Source organism: Camellia sinensis, chromosome 13 (assembly GCF_055761805.1).
Source record: "Camellia sinensis isolate YWXY chromosome 13, ASM5576180v1, whole genome shotgun sequence".
Classification (NCBI taxonomy): Eukaryota; Viridiplantae; Streptophyta; class Magnoliopsida; order Ericales; family Theaceae; genus Camellia; species Camellia sinensis.
The window spans coordinates 72,669,812-72,688,256 of NC_138973.1; the positions used below are offsets into that span (position 1 = coordinate 72,669,812).

Here is an 18,445-nt window from a genome sequence, read left to right on the forward strand (position 1 = left end):
ATGCCCTAGTCAATGAAACAAATGAGGGAATTTCAATAAATTCACATCTTGCTTATTTCTGCTCCTTCCAACCAAGAAAACAGCCACAACAAGCTGTTTTTTGCTTTTTAGAAATAAGTTGCTTTTTTTCAATGTTTTTGGGTACACAAAAATAAACTAATTTGGTTTATTGGCTTATTTGAGTCATATCAACCATTTATTTTTTTACACGTCTTTTTATAATAAATAAAAAGATCGGTATATAAATCATACTCAAAACAATCACATTCCATAAAATCGAGGGAGTCATTGTTTTCATCAAATTGAAAACTTTACATATCTTTCATCAAATTTACATTTGATAATAATTTAAAAAAATAAAGTATTGGAGAAGTTTTTTTTTTTTTTTTTTTTCCTATCAAATTTGATGAAAATAATTTGAAAAGGAAAATTTAGGATAAGAGGAATTTTTAAAAAAGATTTTGATGAAAGGATTGGAATAGTTCATATCAAATTAAAATTTTTTACTCAAATTTAAAATCAAATAAAATGAAAGAATTGATGAAAGGTTGCGAATGTTCTAACACCTTGCAGCATAGCAAATACCAACAAATTTGGAACCTTAATAAGCCACCAAAATTATGGTCCACCACATACTCAAATAACAACAAACATTCTCAAAACACAGTGAGGCTGTGATAAAGAGCTAAAGTACTTCCATTCCATTCATAGTAAAAAGTAATGTGCCATCAAAAGATGGCCATGAATTTCAATATCAGTTGGAGATATAAATATGTAATCGTTCAACCGATCATAACTATAGTAGCTTAGGTTTGATAAAGAGGCTCTCATACAAGAAGAACATTCATAAAATTTATAGATGCTCTCACCATTCTGGAGGTCTTACCCTGCTGATTTCAACTTTAGATTCCTGTTCGCATAATCTAGGTATGCCTGCCAAACAACCAATATACAGGTCAACCTAATCGATGTCACAAATAGAATCCTCTAATCTTTTTACTAGGAATTTCTACTAACCTATTGCATGTCCAAGAAGAGAAATACCTGGAGTATTCCGACAGCAGCAAATTTGTCTATTATCGTCTTGGATAGCACCGGTTGTAAATTTAAAGGTTTCAACAATAATTCCACATTCTGCGTACAAATCATAAGCACAACAATCATTGATAATTCCTGTCAACATTATCAAAAAAAATTGCACAGAGATCGTGTATATAAAGATAAGTCGTTAAGTGAGAACAGAATCAGTATGATTCACTCTAAATCATTTAACCAGCTTTGGCAGATTTCTCCTACTGCTAGGCCTAAAAACACTTTTTGGATAGCACCGGTTGTAAATTTAAAGGTTTCAACAATAATTCCACATTCTGCGTACAAATCATAAGCACCACAATCATTGATAATTCCTGTCAACATTATCAAATAAAATTGCGCAGAGATCGTGTATATAAAGATAAGTCATTAAGTGAGAACAGAATCAGTGTGATTCATTCTAAATTATTTAACCAGATTTGGCAGATTTCTCCTACTGCTAGGCCTAAGCTAGGTCTTTGAAAGCCTCCTAAATTTATGAATGCTTAAATCTTCAAACTCAAAAAACAAAACCAAAACCAAAACAAATAAGGAATAAAGAAATAACACATTGGATATTTAGTTAGAAAATTGGCAATTCGGCGTAGTATCACATCCCCAAGGGTTCCACCAACAGGAAAATCAAAAAGATTTGCATGTGCTAAAATAAAAAGATATAACCATGGAAAAGGATCATGATTTATTCAGTCGCTGACGAAAGTCCAAATTTAGAAGTACCCACCTTTGATGTGAAGCATTCATTCCAAAAGGTATATTTTAAACCTTCCAGTTTCCCTGTTTTACAGAGGTCATCAATTAAAAGTTTCACTTGCACAGCCTAATGAAAAGGAGAAGAAAAGATATTGTAAGTAGGAAGTAAATCAGACAAGTCAAAAATGATTTCTGAAATGAAAGCACACATCTGGACTGCTTCTGAGCCTATCGAAAGGATAGCCAAAAACGAAGCCTGTAAGAGAGAGTTCACAGATCTGCACACAAACAAAAGGTTCAATTTGAGAGTTCAGAGATCTGCATGCAAACAGAATGCACATGTGACTATAATTAAGGACAAAAAATGGTTCAAACTTCATAACCATTCCCACATTACTTGTGATTTGAAAGGCAAAGATGCATAGCACTGTGGATATTTATCCCCTATCAACTAATTACTGAAGTAATAAACCATTTCCTGGCATACTTACCTCAATTGTGGTAAATATATCTTGGCAACTCTATTAGAGTTGATGTATAAAGAGAGAAATACAGAGAGAATAAATTGTATGTATTATGATAGTTATTAATGTTTACAATGACTCTCCTATATATAGAAGAGAAAAACATACTCACCTACCACACTCAACTCTCACCTAACACACTTACATCTACCTACCACACTCAACTCTCACCTAACACACTCAATTCTACCTACCACACTTACAGTCCCCCTCAAACTCAAGGAGGATAGATACTAACCAACTTGAGTTTGGAGAGAGTAACAAAACAGAAAAGTAAATTGATAAATAAAATAAAACAGGATAGAAGACACGGTATGGTCGTGTCAGACCGTTGTTGAAGACACTGGATGGTTGTGTCATAACGTTGTAGAGGACACTGGATGGTTGTGGCAGACCGTTGTAGCAGATAAAGTCTGGACAGTGGACGAGGTCATGTCAGACCTTTGTAAAAGCTAACCGGAATCAATGTCGAAACAGTTTATGGGGTCATGTCGGACCGTTGTAGAAGACAGTTTACGAGGTCATGTCGGACCGATGTACAAGACACTATAGGAGTGTGTATATAGGTTGTCCAAAAGATATACATGTAGATATATATATCGAGCCCTCAAAAGTCGCGCCCTCAAAAGGCGCGCCCACTTCATCAAAAGTCGTGCCCGACAGAAAGCGTCGAGCCATCAAAAGTTGTGCCGGACACGCGGCGAGGCACGTGAGCGACAGAGCGGCGTGTCGGCCGCGTCGTCATTGGCGATATAAACCAATGCGGAGGCTGTGTAAACCAACCCAGGCTGAAATCTCTGAACATTGTCATTCTGAAATACTCTGTAACCAACCCTTCTCTGAAACACTCAGCAACCCATAACATGGCCTCTTCTTCCCGTTCAGCTACCCAGAACATGGTCTCTTCTTCCCGTGGTCTGCTTACGCTCTTTCCCGACCTCAACGAGTCCACAAGAGAGATAACCGGTGCGGTTGCCCTTGAACCGCAACCAAACGCCCCTGAGTTTGCTCCGTTGACCTTTCCTATGCGGTCTGTGGAGCAAAGAATGGCAGTGCAATCAGATATTGAGGCGAATCAGTATACATTGAAGTCATGTGTGGAGACCATGACGGCGGTCACAAATTTGTCGAACCGGCTGCAAAGTAGGACAAATGAGGTGCAACAGTTAAATGCTCAACTGGCTCTGCTCCAACGCATGTATAAGGATGCGCGAGCAAAGATAAGTGTGCTAAAGGCGGAAAATAAGGAGCTGAAGCGGAAGGCCACCGTTATGTTCCGATTTGGAGGTCCGCCATATGCTGCAGTGGAGGAGCAGGGAGTAGTGATCGTGCCCAGTGGAGTGGGAAACACGGAGGCAACACCATCAAGGACCGCCCAGGACGGAGGCAAGAAGAAAAGACCGGCAGCAGAGTAGAGAAGAAAAATCCCGCCTGTGGATGTGGTTGTTTGGGTTTTTGTTTGTTTGTTTGTTTGTTTGTTTTTTTTTTTTTTTTTTTTTTTGTGTGTGTGTAAAATTGTGATCAGGGCGAAGTCCCGATATGAATAAAATGAGTTTTTTGTGCAAATCCGAATGGCTTGAAGGTACAAGACGGAGCAGAAAAATGAGATGGAATGAATAGAAGGTTGCTTTTTTTTTTTTTGTAATAAAAGATAAAAAATTGGGCGGTGGAAAGAAGAAAAAGAAAAATATATATATATATATATATATAAGATAAAGAATGTTTGGGCGGTGGAAAATGTGATGATGGTGTTGGGTGGAGAATATTTTAGAATGGAAAAATTTTAAAAATATATTTAAATAAGCCCAGCTGGCACGTTGTATGAGCCATCAGAGTATACACCCATAGAAACCCAAGTGCCCTCCAGAGTTCCAAGGACCCAATCACGTATGTGATCACAAGCAGAGCTAGCAGCAGATAACGCATTAGAGAGCTTTCTAGCCTTGATGATAGCAGCACCACGTTGTTGTATAGTCGTTATGAATTCTCCATTCAACCATTCATCATTAGCAACAAGCACACGCACAGGCTTCTCTCCAGCTGGTGTCTTAACAGTAGCATGGTTAACATCAGGATACTGGGTTGATGAATGATTTCCCCAAATAATAACATTTTTCACATCAGATACCGGAACAGTTAATCTCTCTGAGACTTGACCAAGGGCCCTGTTATGATCCAACCTTGTCAAACAAGTAATGGTTTTCTCAGATATTGATGGTGCAAATTCGCCATTGTAGAGAGAGAGAAGAGAGAGACTCGGATTGGATCAAATGGGGAGAGAAAAGTGCCCTGCCATGGGCAAGGAGTTTGCTGCAAGAGGAAGAGGATGACACCGCAAGACCAGGCGTCGGCCTTTGCGTCGTCGAAGCCGCGGCAACGGAGGACTGCCGGGGAGGTGTATGCCGGAGTTCCGCAGGCGGTTTGGAGCACTTGCGGTGGAGCTGGTTTTCCGGCGAGGCGTAGAGGCCAATAGATGAGAAGGTAGCAGATTATGTTGCTGAAAATCTGGGAAAGAACATTGTGAAAGCACTTGAATTTGTCAGAGACGAAGAAGATCAGTTAGAAGCAGCCATACATCGCGGCTATTTGGACACTGAGAAGGAATTTCTTAGTCAGGGAGTAAATGGAGGAGCATGTGCAGCAAGTGTACTGTTTAGAGATGGAAATCTACATGTAGCGAAAATACTGTTTAGAGATGGAATAGGTAGAGGTCCGGAGGGCGGCCAAGGCGAGGCTGCCGCCCGCCGGTGAAGCAGAATGAATAGGTTCTTAACCTAGCTCTGATACCATATTAGAGTTGATGTATAAAGAGAGAAATACAGAGAGAATAAATTGTATGTATTATGATAGTTATTAATGTTTACAATGACTCTCCTATATATAGAAGAGAAAAACATACTCACCTACCACACTCAACTCTCACCTAACACACTTACATCTACCTACCACACTCAACTCTCACCTAACACACTCAATTCTACCTACCACACTTACAAACTCTTAAACCACCATCATATTTGGAAGTCATTATATACCTTTGTGTAATACACCATGAATTAAATACATATGTCAGCATAAACCAAATGTCAGTAGAGCCTACACTATGATCCAAGGTCTCAAATTACTTTATGTAAATATATATATTTTTTGGATAAGCGATCCAAGGTATCAAATAACATCAAAGTTTTCATCCCAATCATAGGGCGCACATGCACACACAAACAAAAACAAAAAAAGAATTTCCTTCTGAAAAGTTTTTCTACATTTATAGCATGTAACCACAACTGGAGACTGTCACATGTACTGCAGCGAGAACTGGCTGATTACTTTGTTGGACTAGTAACAGATGATTACAGAGAATAAACACAATGCCTGAAATCGGATTACTCATCATTCAGCATAAATCAAATTAAGGGCAAAAGTGACATTCTAATACAGAGGTGTCACAGCTAATAAAGAAAAACAATCTTCCAGATCTTTTATTACACAAGAAAATAAATTTCCCAGGGCAAGTAATAAATCAGTTGCCCTTAACAATAATACACCACAAAAGCAACAATATTCACCTCCACTTAAACAATTTTTTGTAGGAAAGGAAAGCTGTGGCTGGTGAGTACCCCAAAAAGACAAAATCAACTGCTGTTGAAATAATTAGAGCCATGATCTTGGTATTCTCCAGTAAGAACATAATAACAAATTTCGGATTAAAGATTCTCCACAGTATGTAAAATTACACTTAAAATTTTGTTTCAAGCAAAGTTAACCCTCCAAACATAAAAGGAGTGATTTCAGAGGAGAAAAAAAGAGAGAGGAGAATTACGAACTCACCAAGCTTTGAAAATCACTTGCCATCAAATCAATCTTTGATTTCTTCCGAATCAGTACACTGATGCATAGACAACAACCAACATTATTCTAAGACCATACATAAAGACCACAACAAATTTCGACAACTACAAATGGTTTGTCTTGTAAACACACTTGATACAAAAAAATCCTTTATGTTAACACAAACCAAGGGACTAGAACAGAGTCATAATTGCTTTCACCAAGACTTGCAAGTTTAATCCCATCATCACTTTTTTTTATATTTTTTTATTAAGTAAATAACTAATTAGAGTTGCCAAATGGACCAAAACCCAGGTAAACATGATGCATAAGAAAGGTATATATGTTCAAGGAAATCCAAAAAAACATCACCCTTCACGTACCCTAACTGTGAAGCTATCAAAAAACAAATACTTGTCCGATGTGGGCCTCCAAACCATAAAAGACCTTGATCTTCCCAAATATACCACATCAAGCAAGCGTAATTAACTATATTTAGACCCAAATTTATAGTGCATATTGGAGCTTTGGCAAGTAGGAGCATCCACCAACATATCAACTAGGCTGATATACATATACTCCACCTGTTCTTGATGCCCTATTCCATTGTAAGTACCAGAGTTGCAACATAGATCAAAGTGGGCTGCTGGCATATTGTCCACAAATAACAAGCACAGTTTGCAGAATGGAATGGAAAGGCGCATATGACCAAGTCACAAAAAAGGTTTCAAATTTTCTATTTCAGCATAATTTTTTTCAGAAGCAAAACTAAATATCTAAATGCTGAGTATTTTGAGTAGAAAACATTTTAAATTGACTCAAAACAAAGGCAAATTTTAAACATTTCAAAATATGGTTGAAAGTTGAAACAGTGAGTTAGTTCTTCATAAAATTGATTAGCAAAGACAGAAAAATTATTAAGTTTTTATTTACTTTAAATGTTATGAAAGGTCTTGCAGAATGGCTGATAGAAAGAATGAATATTCAGATTAACGTTCAATGCGCAAAGGGAAACAAGAACCCAGTAGACCAAGCACCATTAGTTTTACCATGTCAGGTAGCACCCAGTAAGTGCCCAGAAAACACACAACAAATATCCTTAACTCTATGTAGATCATACTATGCTAGTGAATTTTATAGCAATAGTGGTTACTTGTTACAATGTCCTGCTGAAAAAAACATAGAACTTCCATGAAATGCCTAAGAGAGAGCACGAAAACATTCAAACTTATTGTGTCCAATGAAGTTTCATACCTCAGAGGTGAAGCAATCTTGTTGTTTGTATCTGAAACAGCTAGACCGACATATTTATCACCAACATCGAGACCAAGCAAACGCCCTCGTTCTAATGGTTTCGTCTTCATCAAATCATGGAACAAATTGAATGCCTTCACATATTTCATCTACATATCCATAGTTTGAAAGTGTTACATCTAATACTTTGATAAACACGATGTGGAGTGCATGTCATGCACAAAAAAACATATACATACACTAGTGGCCAGTTGTGTGCAATTCTACCATGTTTGAAATCTTAATTGGCTGCAAAGAAAGAGTGATATGATGCAAAGATTAAAAAGTTACAATTAGTAGAGATATGAGTATTTGGATGGTAACAATTTTTTATGATTTTTTTTTGGAATGGAAAAAAAGTGTTATATAGCTTCAGTTTTTGTTCACACCAATTGAGTTGTTCACATTATAATCTAGTAAAGGTTAGTTTGGGCCTTTTTAAATTTATTTTAAGTTAGTTTGGGCCTTTTTAAATTTTTTTTTGGACTTAAAACATACCTATATTACACTAAATTATAATTGGAGGGGGCCCCTTTTTTGGGTCTATTTTGAGGGGCCCTAAGCCATGGCCTGGTAGGCCTATGCCCAGGGCCGGCCCTAGTAAAGGTGAAGCTTATTTATGAGGCTCATTTTTTTCAATGAAAAATTAATTCTGCATCAGTTTCCCACAAAGAAAAATGCTAATCTGAATTACTAAAGATCCATTCAAAAACAATATTCCAACCAAGCATATACTACAACTTTCCTCATAAGCCAAAGCTCAAACGTTTGGTGATTTTAAATCTACATGAACTTAAAAAACACATATCATCAAACTATATAAACTCATAACCCCAAAAATATTTGAGATTTTAAAACCAATTGAAAGTGAATGAATGAGATGCATTTTAGAGAAGGTTGTAGAACATGTGTAACAACTTCTTTGTACCTTAGACCATAAAATGAGACACCAAAACTTAAAAGTATCAGAGCAAAAGAAGGATGCAACCATGCAAGATACAGATAGTGGGAGAGGGAGAAGCTTATTGATCTGTTCATGTAACATAGTTACTACAGCTAGGAATTGCGGCATGACCATTGAATCAGTATAAACAAGGAAGTACAAAAATTTATCCAAGATTGGTATTGGATACAAAGGAACACATTTATTTATAAAATAAAAAATAAAAAACCGCATTCATTCATTTCACAGAATAGGGAGCAAAGGAGAGACAACGTGGAGATTGAGACTTACTGGGTTGTCGAAGAACTTGTGAAAGAGTAGGAAACTAACTGGTCTGGGTCATGGGTTGTTATGTAATGGGGGTGAACAATGAGGATTCTCTGCAATCGGTCTCTCTACAAGGTGTGGGGCAAAAAACGACAACCTGTCAACCCGTCCAACCCAAACCGACCAAATTAACCCGTACGGGTGAGTGGATTGGGTGGATCAGTTGGCTTACTAGTTAAAATTTGTCAATCCACCTACGGACCAACTCAACCCGACTAAATGTACATGCAATTTCACCTTGCATCTAACCACATACAATCTACCCATAGCCCTAATACCATTAATAAGATGGCACATACCCCTTATTTTCATTGCATATTTTTTTTCCCCTAAATTGATTGTTTTGTATATTAATTTATGAAATATGTTTTTGACCAACATCATGCATTCTATTTCTGTAAATTTTGTGTCGAGATTTAGAATAAATAATCAAACTTTTGTTTGAAATTGTAAAAAATTAAGGTTGTGTGGTTATTGATGTTCGTTTTAGAGTATGTGGTTTTAATGTCATTTTAGTTCAATTTTAGCTCGAACCATTGAGTTATGTACTTTGCTAACGTCTTGCTATGATAAAAGCACAACAAGATTATTGCAGAAAAACATGGCAGAGACATTGGACTCATGAAAAAGAGTAGGAAACTCAACCGTTTCAATCCTAACAAATTGAAAATCTAGCTTGTCGGTGGACAATTTTGAAACTAAAAGATGCGTGACACAACTTGTGGTTATGATCACACCAAATAGGCTGCTCACATTATATGTGTGTAAATATTGTATAGCTAGTACTAAATAGGGGCAATAAATGAACCAAACATCTCGAGCCTGTCAAACTCAGTTCGTTAAGTAAAAAAGCCAATCTTAAACACATTTTGGACCTTGTTAAACTTTTCAAACCTAACTTGAACAGTCAATTGCTCGTTCAGCTCAGTTCGACAAGCCTAAAACTATATAAAAATACCAAACTATTTGAACTCTCAGCTCAACAAAGTTCATTTGAAATCGGCTCAAAAGTTTAACGAACCAAGCTTGAATAAATTTTAAAACTCCTTAAAATATTCAAACCAAACTTGAACAAGTATAGATAGTATAGATAACAGGTGCATAATTCCAGTAAAAAAGGACTATCAATCTTTCTCCACAGAAATCATCCCATGTTCAGAAGTCTACAAGCACCCACCACTGGAAATGTTGAGTTCTCACTTCAAACTAAAATGAACAAATCTGATTAGAGTAGTATATACAAGGCTTATATATATATATATATATATATATGTACATATCTACTCTCTCAGTCATTTCAACAAACAGTTGGAGAACGAAAACTTTAGCTAAGCGCATTCATCAAAACATATCTGCTCTCTCAGTCGTTTCAACAAACAGTTGGAGAACGAAAACTTTAGCTAAGCGCATTCATCAAAACATATATATATATATATATATAGAGAGAGAGAGAGAGAGAGAGAGAGAGAGTTACCTTAGATTGTAGGAGTATGAGAGCATGGAAGTGCCTGAGCCTGAGATTAGAGCGATATTTGAAACGGTTTTTCTGGATTTGTAGGCTAGCTGCAAACAAAAAGATAGCGGCGACCACCAAAAATTAGAAATGGCGAGGCGAGTATGGCATTTTTTGGGGGTTTTTAATTTAAATAATACAAAATTTTAAAAATACTTGTCACTTTTATTTTTGTATGAATGTAATTTACAAAAAAGTTGAAAATGAAAGGAAAAAATTACCAAAAAGTCCCAATCCCAGAAACAGTTATTCCAATCAATTCCATATTTTTTTTTTTATAGAAAATGAGTGAGAGCACTAATTAGTACTATCACTAATGATATGGCAGTGGATCCCACCATGAATGATTTGATGTTTTGGCTTTGGTGTTGTATTTTTTTTTTTTTTATTGAGTGTCATGCCATTAGTGATCTTTTTAGAGCTCCAAAATTAACGGTCTCTATCATTGTTGATTTTTTTTCATGGTGACACTCACTTTTTTTCACTTTTTTTGGGGTTTTTAATTTAAATAATACAAAATTTTAAAAATACTTGTCACTTTTATTTTTGTATGAATGTAATTTACAAAAAAGTTGAAAATGAAAGGAGAAAATTACCAAAATGTCCCAATCTCAGAAACAGTTATTCCAATCAATTCCATATTTTTTTTATTTTGGTATTGACAATATAACTATGAGATCTTGTTTTGTATGTTTGATAATTTTTGTTGAATGGTTGTAACATTTTTCACTGTGACACCCACTTTTTTCACGGTAACATCCAACAAAAACTTCTGGTGTATTCCATCACAAGAAGAGGTTTTAAAAAAATTATAGTGTATTTTTTTTCATGGTAACACTCACTTTTTTTCCCAAACACCCAACAAAATCCAAATAATATGGCATGTTGCATGTTACACAACAAGGAAAGGTTTTAAAAAAGATATAACGTACTCTTTTTTTTCTTTCTTTTTTTTTTTTTTTTTTTTTGTTACTATGACATCTACTTTTTTCTACTATAATACCTAATAAAAGCCCAACAAAAGATTGGGAGATTGTTGATGTGACATGATTCACCACAAAGGAAGACTAAAAAAACTTTGTGTATTTTTTTTTTGGACAAATTACATATACTCCCTTGAGATTTAGCAAAATTACAGATACCCCTCTGAAGTTTGAGAAATTACAGATACGCCCACTATTTGCATAGCAAATTAAGGGACAAATTGTTATGAAAATATAAACCTTAGGGAGTAATTTGTTATGAAATATAAACCTCAGGAGGGTATCTGTAATTTCCGAAACCTCAAGGGAATATCTGTAATTTAACTAAACTTCGAGGGAGGTATATGTAATTTGTTCATTTTTTTTACTATGATACCTGTTTCTTCCCACTGTAATACCCAACAAAAGGTTAAATTTGTCATTATACATCTAATAGAACCAAACAGAACCTAAGAAAAATCTCGAGACTAACTGGATCACAATTTTAACATTTAAGATTATTGGTTAATCTCTCAAAATGAAACTCTTTTTTGGTGTTCTTTTGAAAAACAAAAAAAATAATAGTTGTGTTTGGAATTTAAGAAAAAACTAATTTGTTAATTAGATTCAATGTATTTATAAAAATTGAAAAAACAAAATACAACAAAACAAAAATGTGAGGGGTGGTAATACTTTCAAATGCGAAATTACAAATCAATGAAAAATAGATAAAATAATTGTAAAAATATGAAGATGTATGTAGGATGGCAAGACGAAAAAGTTCCTTCGGCTTGATTCAGGACGAAAAAGGTCCTTCGACAAGACAAAAAAGGCTCCTTCGGCTCGACAAAATTACAAGCTAAAAGTTTGCTTGAAATGAACTTGTTATATGAATAAATAAATAAAAATATGGACACATTTCAAAAACTAAAGTTTTAAAGTTAAATATAAATATAAATATATTTTAAAGTAAATTACAAGTATACAATTTTGCTTAAAATATAAATTACTTCTGATGGTTCTAAAAATTACATCCCGCTTCTTGACAATTCGAATTTCATAACAATTGGCCATATTTATTAATGAATCATCAAATTAATAAAGAATTTTAATTATATCAAAATTTTATTTTAATTGATAATTTAAATAATTTTATTATTATATAGAAAAGCAGTTTAAAATTTTCATTTTTTTCAATTAATTCTGGGTAAATTACAAATACAATCTTGAGATTTGCTTAAAATACAAATTGACACCCACGGTTTGAAAAATTACAAATGCTCCCTTATTAGAATTTTTTATTTAATAGAATTAACTAAAAAAATGAAATTCATAATTGCTCTCCTATACAATAATAAAATTACCTAAATTATTAATTAAAACATGTTTTTGACATCATTAAAAATTGTTAATTGACTTAATAATTTATTAATAAAATTGGCGATTTGTTATGAAATTCGAAACCTCAGGGAGTGAAATGTAATCTTCAAAACCACAGGAGAATATTCATATTTTAATCAAATCTCAAGTAGTGTATTTGTAATTTACCCATTAATTCTATTAAATAAAAAATTCTAACAAATGAGCATTTGTAATTTTTTTAAACCACAAAAGATAATTTATGTTTTAAACAAATCTCAACAGGTATATTTATATTATACTCTATATTTTAAAACTCAAGAATTAAATAATTTACCACTCATCTCATTTACTGTGCAAGGTTCATTTCAAACTTGCAATATATAGATACGGTGTGAATAAAAATAAGTGAATAAAAAAAAAAAATAAATAAACAAATAGAGAGAAAAATAAAAATGAGAGAAAATAAAAAAATAAAAAGAAAAGAGGGAGGAAAGTGGAATCATGGAAAGATGGGTGAGAAAAGAAAAAAGCAAGAGAGAGAAGCGGGAAAATAAAAAATATAGACATTTTTAAAAAAATATATCTCAGTCATTGTTTTATAATTTGAACAGATTTGAACCATTCAAACGTCCTAATAAGACAAAAATATGTTCAAAATTCAAAAACTGTCCTGACTTATTATAGATATATATATATATATATTAGCAAGTCATTCAGAAGCTGTGACATTTCTCTTTTTCAACTGAAACCAAAACACACACATCCCCCCCCCCCCAAAAAAAAAAAAAAAAAAAAAAACACAACTAGTCGGTTGTATTTTTATTTACAGTTTTCAAATTTTAAATAATAAAAACATTAAAAAAAATAGAGCCATATAATTTATAAAACAAGAAGTTTATTTTTCAAAAAATATAAACAAACAACCAAAAACCAAAACACTATCAATCATGCTCAAAGTTCAACTAGAAGGAAAGCCATACATGGTTACATCTTCCCAATCTAGAAGTGCATTAGCAACAGATTATGATCAAATTTAATACTTGGATTTTTTTTTATTCAAAAATTAGTCGGTATAATCACATTGTAACACAGAACCAAAAGATAAAACAAAAAAACCTGTAGTTAACAACAATTATATATATTCAAAAAAAAAACAATTATATATTGTCTTGGATCTTCTCTCTACAGTATAGCACAACTCATCTACTTAAGAAGCAACATGTGAATATCAGAGCTAACAATAGACAAATTATCTGCTAGTGGCTGATTACATTTTTTAATTTATTTTTATAACAAGTTAGGCATTTAAATTAAATAAATAAATAACTAAAGACAACAAAAAATTTGGGGGGGGGGGGGGGGGGAATAACTTTTTTAGCCTTTGCATCTGACCAAACCACTGCCCAAAAACTCATTATTGATAGCAAGATTTCTAGACTTTGACAAAATAAATAATTGCTAAATAAAATTCAGGGGACCCCTAACAAGAGAACTGGAAATCACTTTTATATCAAAAGTTGACCCTTTCTTATCTGAAAGTTACTAGTTCTAAAATTAGATTAACCCCAACCAACAACATTTATTTTCCCCTCTCCTGCAATCATCATGTTTGCCAAGGCATGCCTATCAATACAAAAATGCAATCTCTCTATCTCTAGAGAGAGAGTAGCCACCTTTTGGGGCACGGTAAAACCCCGGGGGGGGGGGGGGGGGGGTGGCAAGAAAACATGAAAATGTGTTAAGAATCAATTGAATTGATAAAATGATGGATATCTATCTGACAATTATTTTTGAATAATAAAAAATGGAGACAGGCTCTCAAGCTGCGAGCGTTTTCTAGCTACTCTTCTGAAAGGTTTGCGGTTTCTCCATAACAAACATTCAATCCCACTAGAATGCCTCAAGACATTACTGTCATCTGCAGTTACCAGCAACTTTCGCTTTGTGCTGGACTTTGGTTTTCTTGATTTACATCTCAACTCTCTGCGCCGTGGAGAGGGCGTTTGAGGCTCTTCACAGTTCAACCCAATTGATCTGTATCACACAAAATGAAACAAATGAAGATAATGGATCAGCAACTGCAAAAAATATAGGAGGTATGAATGCTTTCTGACAGCTAACACCATTTGAATGAGTGGTTTAAGATAAAAGATGATAATAGATGACATTCAGCACAGCAACATCAAGAAATTACTGGGAATATTTTGAGATCTTGTTTCACGTAAGCTAGTAATTTTACTTCCTACAAAATTTGAGCCTCCAACATTATTAGTCAGTGTCTACCACAAACACATCGGAGCAGAGACAATTGTTCTGTTCTCTCATTATACATGTTCTAGCAATGGTACAACAATTTATGATTGAACAAGTATCCAAGTTATCATTTCAAAAACGAACAAAGTGAAAAGTTAACAAGCAAAGAATAAAGGGGAAAAAAAAGGAGATTGCAATTGCAACCATCTAATTAGATACCAGTGCATGTATGCATGCACATATAATTAAGATAACAATGTTTCATAATAAGCAAGACAGACAATTAAAAATTTATAGAGGGCAATTAATTGCAGAAGTCAGAAAGACGGAAGAATTCAATATGACTTTGACCATCAAATTGAAAGATTGGAGAAATGCCCACGGCTGCCGTGCAGCATTAAATTATCAGCAGTGCTACATCCACGCAATTTCTCTCTCCCACGATCCCCCTAATGAGGTGGCAAGACAGAATGCATGTAAGGAGAGTTTTTTTAGAAAATATTTAAATGTCGACTTTCCAAATTTTGCTTGCCACGTCAGTTGGGGGATTTGGGGAAAAGAAATTGTGTGGATGAATTATTTTCCTTAAATTATTTATTATTTAAAGAGGTTTCTGCACAAGAAAGAATTTATAAGAAGGTTATGTGGCCAACTGAAAAAGATACGAGGGAAATTTAATACATATTATGCAACAAAGACCATTAAATGCATCAATGCCGAGAGTTAATTTGATGTCAGAAGGATAAGAGGAAGGCCAGGGAGAGCAAGTCAGGGTTTTGAGAAAAAAACCATTGCCACCAATTATTTAACAATTAACGCAAGATATGCCCTCTCGATCAAACCAACACCAATATAAATTTGAAACAAGATTTGGAAGAACTAAAGTTATGTGCATGAAATAAGTTTTCCTCATAGAATACATATTCACTGAAATATGCTTACCTATCTAGGGTAATTGTTGGTGATGAAGACAGGTCCTCTGCCTGAAGCTTACATGCAGGGCATATATAAATCTTTGGTGGAACAGAGAGTTTAATGCAATCAAAGTGATACCACTCATCACATTTGTCACAAGCAATCATTGCTCTCTGATCGTAAGGCTTTCGACAGATGCAGTAAAGCATACTTCGATCTCTTAATAACTGCATTTCAAACATACAGATAAGGTAGATTAAATTATAAAGTAGGAACTTCTCCTTTTCCAAATGAAATAATTAGTCTTACATGTGCATGAAGATGTTTTTCTTACCATAAGTTCGTTTTCAAAGTGAACAGGCAAATTTTCACCCTCTGTAATAAGCTCAAAAACCCTATCCAACCCTAGTGCTCCGGAGTCCATTGAAACCTGTAGAAGGGGCAATAACAGTTTTGAACTAAAAAGCCAGAGTAAACTTAACACAGATCCTTTTTTTAGTAAACGAAATTGAGATTATATCAAAAAAATCATGGACCTTCTTGGCCTTATCTGCCCACTCTGTGCACACGTGTTTCACTTCGGTAAGTTTCTTCCAGAAGTGATCCTCAGAAGGTATGCTTATAGCGAGGCCCTACAAGATGGAACTTACAAGATGAGATTAATAATCCTTAACCTAAATTCAAACATAAAGTCCTTATCCGACCCAATATCTTTTTCCTTCTATTTCATTTTTCCCATGTCAAAGTTCATTGCAATTATCCAAGATGGTCATGAATGAAAAAGCAGGCTATAATGAACCATATAATAATAATACCTCTTTCAAATGTCGCTGAATCTGTTGGATTGTGGGCTTCTGCGGACCTACTAACAGTTTATTGGCCCTGACTCGCCAAGAGTTTCTTGCTAATGCCAGCTCAAAATTGCAATTACCCTGATGATCACAAACACCTGCCACTTCTACTGCCTGAATGCAATGAAAGTCAATGCCAAGCAGGAAGAGGGAGAAAAAACGGAAAGAGTGCAGGAGGGCTATGATTTGTGGCTGCAATGCAGCTAAAGAGAGGCTGACAATATTCCAGGAAGATAAGACTCATGATTCATGAACAAACATTTCCAGACAGAAAGAGACTTGTATAAGAACGACTATGATAGAGAATGGAAAATAAATGAATGCTTCTTGAGCATAATATATCATAAATAAATGAAAACAATGTAAGGGCAAGCAACAAGTACCTTCGTTGCAATTGATAGTTTTTCAGCAACGATGCTGAAATCTTCATCATGATAAGCTAAAGCAAAATCCACAATTTCTGTTAAGCAAGCTTTACATGCAAGAGATTTATCCACAACTTTGCGAAGTATACTTCTCTCCTCAATCCTGTCAACAGCAGTCATATCATTTTGATGAAATCATCCATCTTTTTACCACTGAAGATTAAAGAAACACATTGCATAATCATTCCTACTCTTTTTATTCCCTCTAGTTTGTGACATAACTAAAAATAATAAAATATATATATATATTTAAAAAATAACCAAAAGCATCTCTAAATACTAACTAAAGAATCATGACTTCAGCCAATGAGAAATCATTAGAATATATATTTCATCACTATCACCACTGAGGAATCTTAGGTAACTGTGACCAATATATATGGGCGTTTCCCCCATGTTCATAAACCATCTTTTCCAGCCAAACTCTTCAGGATACACAAATAAGAGACTCCATAAACCATCACCAGCCACCAAGAAATCCCTTTCAAACATTTTAACCGGAACTAACTTTGCATCACAAAAAGTCAACATACTAGGACACCTATACATTATGAAAAAATGAATCAACAGCCTGCTTATTACCATAGAGAGAAATCTTCAGCATCAGATAGAAGCTCAATAAGCTTATTCAACCCAGCACACTTCCCTCCAAATTTCTGCACGACACAAACTGAAAGTAAGACCATAATTCTGAACTCTGTACGAAGACACCTTGAGAACAAAAATGCTTACCAGCGGACCGCCACCATTTTGAGAGATTTTCCCACTTTCCAAAAAGTGGCAATAATGGCACAAATATAATGCGGCACCATTTGCATCAGCTGGTGTTGGACTTTGGCACCGCACGTGGTAGCTGTTAATATAACCAGAAAGTGGTGACATACAGATTAATTGTAAGATTATGCAAGTAAAGAAACAGTTGTCTCTAGTTCCAAAACTAACACATTGCTCAATATTCTCCTTTAAAACCTCAAAAACGATGATTTTCCAACACAAGTTTTTTCTTCAGCCAACAAAATGAAAAAAGGACTCCTGACAATGAAATTGGACCTTGATACCTTACCGGTCCTTGCACACCGAACAAGTTAAAAACTCCTGATCCTCAAAATTACCGAAGCAGCATATGCATAGTTCTGTGGCCTTGCAGCCCTTAGATAAGCCATATATGTACAAGGATTTATCAAGAGTGTTTATTATCTGTTAAACATAGAAAGATTTTTAATATGTCTACTGAAAACCATAATTAATCAAACAAAATTGGAGAAGTAAATAAATAATAATAAATAAATAAAATAAGGAGCAAACAGCATAAATACCCCCGAGGTTTCTAAAAATTGCAAGAACCTAGCCTCAAATTTCTATAATTACACCACCACTTCACCCATCAATATATACGGAACTCTTGTAAACGATCTGTCAACTTTATTGACAAGAAAAAACTATGATGTCAGCATTTTAATATAATGA

The 18,445-nt window shown here is 34.6% G+C and overlaps 2 protein-coding genes across 5 annotated transcripts in view; both read right to left on the reverse strand.

Moving 5' to 3' along the window:
- Positions 1 to 673: 673 nt before the first annotated feature.
- Positions 674 to 12,698, reverse strand: LOC114288988 (Polynucleotidyl transferase, ribonuclease H-like superfamily protein). Of its 3 annotated transcripts, XM_028232624.2 has the most exons (8): positions 10,172 to 10,316; positions 7,628 to 7,676; positions 7,389 to 7,537; positions 6,135 to 6,192; positions 1,992 to 2,060; positions 1,814 to 1,909; positions 1,045 to 1,134; positions 674 to 933 (listed from the first exon to the last, which is right to left on the reverse strand). In XM_028232624.2, the coding sequence occupies exons 3-8, from the start codon at positions 7,535 to 7,537 to the stop codon at positions 883 to 885; spliced, it is 513 nt and encodes a 170-aa protein (XP_028088425.1). In that variant the 5' UTR covers positions 7,628 to 7,676; positions 10,172 to 10,316; the 3' UTR covers positions 674 to 882. The 3 variants fall into 3 exon arrangements, with proteins under 3 accessions (XP_028088425.1, XP_028088424.1, XP_028088426.1); XM_028232623.2 differs by lacking the exon at positions 7,628 to 7,676 and having other exon boundaries at positions 10,172 to 12,698; XM_028232625.2 differs by lacking the exons at positions 674 to 933; positions 7,628 to 7,676 and having other exon boundaries at positions 1,080 to 1,367; positions 10,172 to 10,409.
- A 1,570-nt stretch (positions 12,699 to 14,268) lies between these two features.
- LOC114288990 (transcription factor jumonji (jmjC) domain-containing protein) overlaps positions 14,269 to 18,445 on the reverse strand; it is a 32,111-nt gene continuing 27,934 nt past the window's right edge. For both annotated transcript variants that reach the window (XM_028232628.2, XM_028232626.2), the window contains 9 exons: positions 18,042 to 18,175; positions 17,711 to 17,831; positions 17,561 to 17,634; positions 16,937 to 17,081; positions 16,518 to 16,667; positions 16,239 to 16,334; positions 16,037 to 16,132; positions 15,730 to 15,929; positions 14,269 to 14,568 (listed from right to left, as the gene is read on the reverse strand). In XM_028232628.2, the coding sequence (XP_028088429.2) occupies positions 14,319 to 14,568; positions 15,730 to 15,929; positions 16,037 to 16,132; positions 16,239 to 16,334; positions 16,518 to 16,667; positions 16,937 to 17,081; positions 17,561 to 17,634; positions 17,711 to 17,831; positions 18,042 to 18,175 (1,266 nt within the window). In that variant the 3' untranslated portion in view covers positions 14,269 to 14,318. The remainder of the gene's footprint in view (positions 14,569 to 15,729; positions 15,930 to 16,036; positions 16,133 to 16,238; positions 16,335 to 16,517; positions 16,668 to 16,936; positions 17,082 to 17,560; positions 17,635 to 17,710; positions 17,832 to 18,041; positions 18,176 to 18,445) is intronic.